This window comes from Nelusetta ayraudi, unplaced genomic scaffold (assembly GCF_046127955.1).
Source record: "Nelusetta ayraudi isolate G7.1 ecotype Tasmania unplaced genomic scaffold, CSIRO-AGI_Nayr_v1 ptg000042l, whole genome shotgun sequence".
Taxonomy (NCBI): Eukaryota; Metazoa; Chordata; class Actinopteri; order Tetraodontiformes; family Monacanthidae; genus Nelusetta; species Nelusetta ayraudi.
In genome coordinates, this window is record NW_027466092.1 from 22301903 (window position 1) to 22304502 (window position 2600).

General features: G+C 53.4%; 1 protein-coding gene across 1 annotated transcript; it reads right to left on the reverse strand.

The window, feature by feature from the left end:
* Positions 1-547: 547 nt before the first annotated feature.
* LOC142894208 (doublesex- and mab-3-related transcription factor A1-like) lies at positions 548-2167 on the reverse strand. Its single transcript, XM_076035471.1, has 2 exons — positions 1595-2167; positions 548-1441 (listed from the first exon to the last, which is right to left on the reverse strand). Exons 1-2 carry the CDS (start codon positions 2070-2072, stop codon positions 657-659), a joined length of 1263 nt encoding a protein of 420 aa, XP_075891586.1. The 5' UTR covers positions 2073-2167; the 3' UTR covers positions 548-656.
* Positions 2168-2600: the final 433 nt, after the last annotated feature.

Consider the following 2600-nt stretch of genomic DNA (forward strand, 5'->3'; position numbering starts at 1 on the left):
AATGACTACCGTAATACCTGGTGTACACGGAGCTAGTAAAAAGCGAGTGCCTGCTGGCTCGACCGCTTTTGTCGAACTGTCGGTTGGCTTGACCGCAGTGAGAAAGACGATGGTTCACTTTGCGTTATCACATTTGGTAGCTGGTTAGCCTTTATCTTCCTGCATGTGCGGTGAGAAGACAGTGAATTTACAAGAGGAAGATGTCCCTCTCAGCTTCCGGGACTCGGCAACACCACACCAGATGACAGCGGCGAGAATAACGCGAAATCGCACGTCAGAGATATAATCTGTCTGTCTCACAGCTCGTTGAAACCCGCGGAATGTTGTTTAAGTGCATAGAGCCGCTAGCTAAGAGACTGGACATCCGGAAACAGAGGGGACCCTCTGCCTGTTGCGGCTTCTGCTATTGGTTACTATCGGAGCAGCACGTGATGCTTTCTTCCAGTGAGGAGGGGCGAACGGATCTGCTTAGTGGACAGTCTTGAAACTTTATTTATCGCAATGAAATGAGAGGGAAATCATATCAGTAGATACACACACGCTCAAGAACACCTTTGTTAGTTTTATTATTAAAACAATATCCACAACATATACATCATTTGAAAACAATTAAGAGGCACTTAAAAAGCATTTTAAAATGCAGTATATTTAATTCATCATTTCTCGCTGTTTGGCTGTGTGTATAGGCCCGCACTGCACAGTGACTCCTTGCTCTGGAAGTAAGAAAAGTCTCGGATCATGCCGGGGAATGAATAGGAGTCCAGCGGTGGACGCAGCGGGAACACCGGCATCAGTCCAGGGGTAATGCACGGGGACATGAAGCCCGCCACCCCGCCGCCTGCAGGGGAATAAGTCAGACGCAGGGGACTGACGCCGAGCCGAGGGCTGAGGCCGTACAGACTGTCGCCTCCAGCGGCCGCTGGTGAAACATGCAGCGGGTAGAAAGCCGACTTGCCCCCCTGCATGCCGAACGCTCCAGGCGGTGCAGCGGGAGGCCTCGGCGTGCACGAGAGACTGGAGAGCGCCGTGGCACTGGCATCGATTTTAGCATCCCTGGCGTGCAGCAAGAGCTCGATGGACCGGACGATGTCTCCTTTGCAGGTTCTCACCATGGACTCAAGGGTGTGTCGCGTGTGATGGGGGAAGATCTTGGCCATGATCTCGGTGGGGTCCCGAACCAGACCCGGGCACTCCTGCGTTTTGTCCGCCTCGCTGCCGGAGTCCAGATCCGAGGAGGACGAGAGCGACCTGGCTGGACTGTCCGTGCGGGTGAACACGGGGGGCGGACTGGCGCTGTCCTTCGTGGGGGAAGCAGTACGCTCCTGGTCCGGAGACAGCTCTTTCCCGTTGCGAGGGGACGGCAGCCGTGATGGGCCACGAGTCACCACCAAGGGTCGGCACAGTAATCCGTTATACAGGTTGTAACTGTTTGTTTTGCGATCTGAAGTTTGAACGGAGATAAGTGTATACTTGAGGAAAAAAAATAATTAAACAAATTAAGTATTTATTATTATTATTATTATTATTATTATTATTATTATTATTATTATTATTATTATTATTATTTGATGTTGCGAATGATATTTAAACTTACCGTCTTTTTGATTCTCCACTCCAAACGCGTCATAACAGGCCGCTGTTTGGCTGCTGCTGCTGCTGCTGCGGGAGGCTGTTGGCACCTCAGAGCCCCGCGGAGAACCCTGGGGATTCCCAGTCCCTCCGCCGACACCGGGGCCGGGGTATATGAGCCGGAGCTCGCGGGCCTCGCTCTCCTCTTGCGCCTGCTGCCTCCTGAGGGCCACCTGCGCCGCCATCACGCGCTGCCGCTCCGCGATCAGCGTGCACTTGGCGCACACGCAGTCCCTCCAGCGGCAAAAGCGCTTGTGGCCTTTCAGGGCGGACACCACGCCGTGGTTCCTGCACCTGGCGCACTTGGGCGTGCGCGGGTACCCCCTCTCCAGCGCGGGGTTGCACGCCCGGAGGAAGAGAGGCGGCGGCTGCAGAAGGGACTGCGGCACGGGCATGCCCCCCAGTGGGCTGGCGGTGCCAAGCGGTCTGATCCGACTGTCCATTTTCGTCAGGAGGAGGAGTCAGCAAATGTTCTTGCGAGTGACGTGACCCTGATGTCGCGGCGACTGGCGCGTCCCTACTGCTCCTGGCAACCTGCGCCAGCGCGCCTTAAGAGTCCGTTTAACATGAAACCCAACACCCTCGTCACTCCCCCTTCCACTGCGGCCTCCCTGTCGTGTTTATTTGCATGCTCACCTGATGCATTCCGATATGTGCGGCGTTTGCACGTTACCCCCCCCCCCCAATCAAACTTGGAAAGCTTTTGAAAGAATCGGGTCAAATCTTTTTACATTAAACAAGGATTTCACATTAACAGATCAGAGTGTAGATATATAACGACTCTCCGTCCCCTCCCCACCATAACAACACCACTCTATAGTTGCAATGAAATGAATATTCAACATGGGGATGTCCTCACACAACAACACAACACAACAATGGCCCTGAAAGCTGCAAAACGCAACAGGTAATTATCTACCTGGTTATTCTGCTCAACAGATTACCTCCACAAAGGAGCCCATCTGTCAACA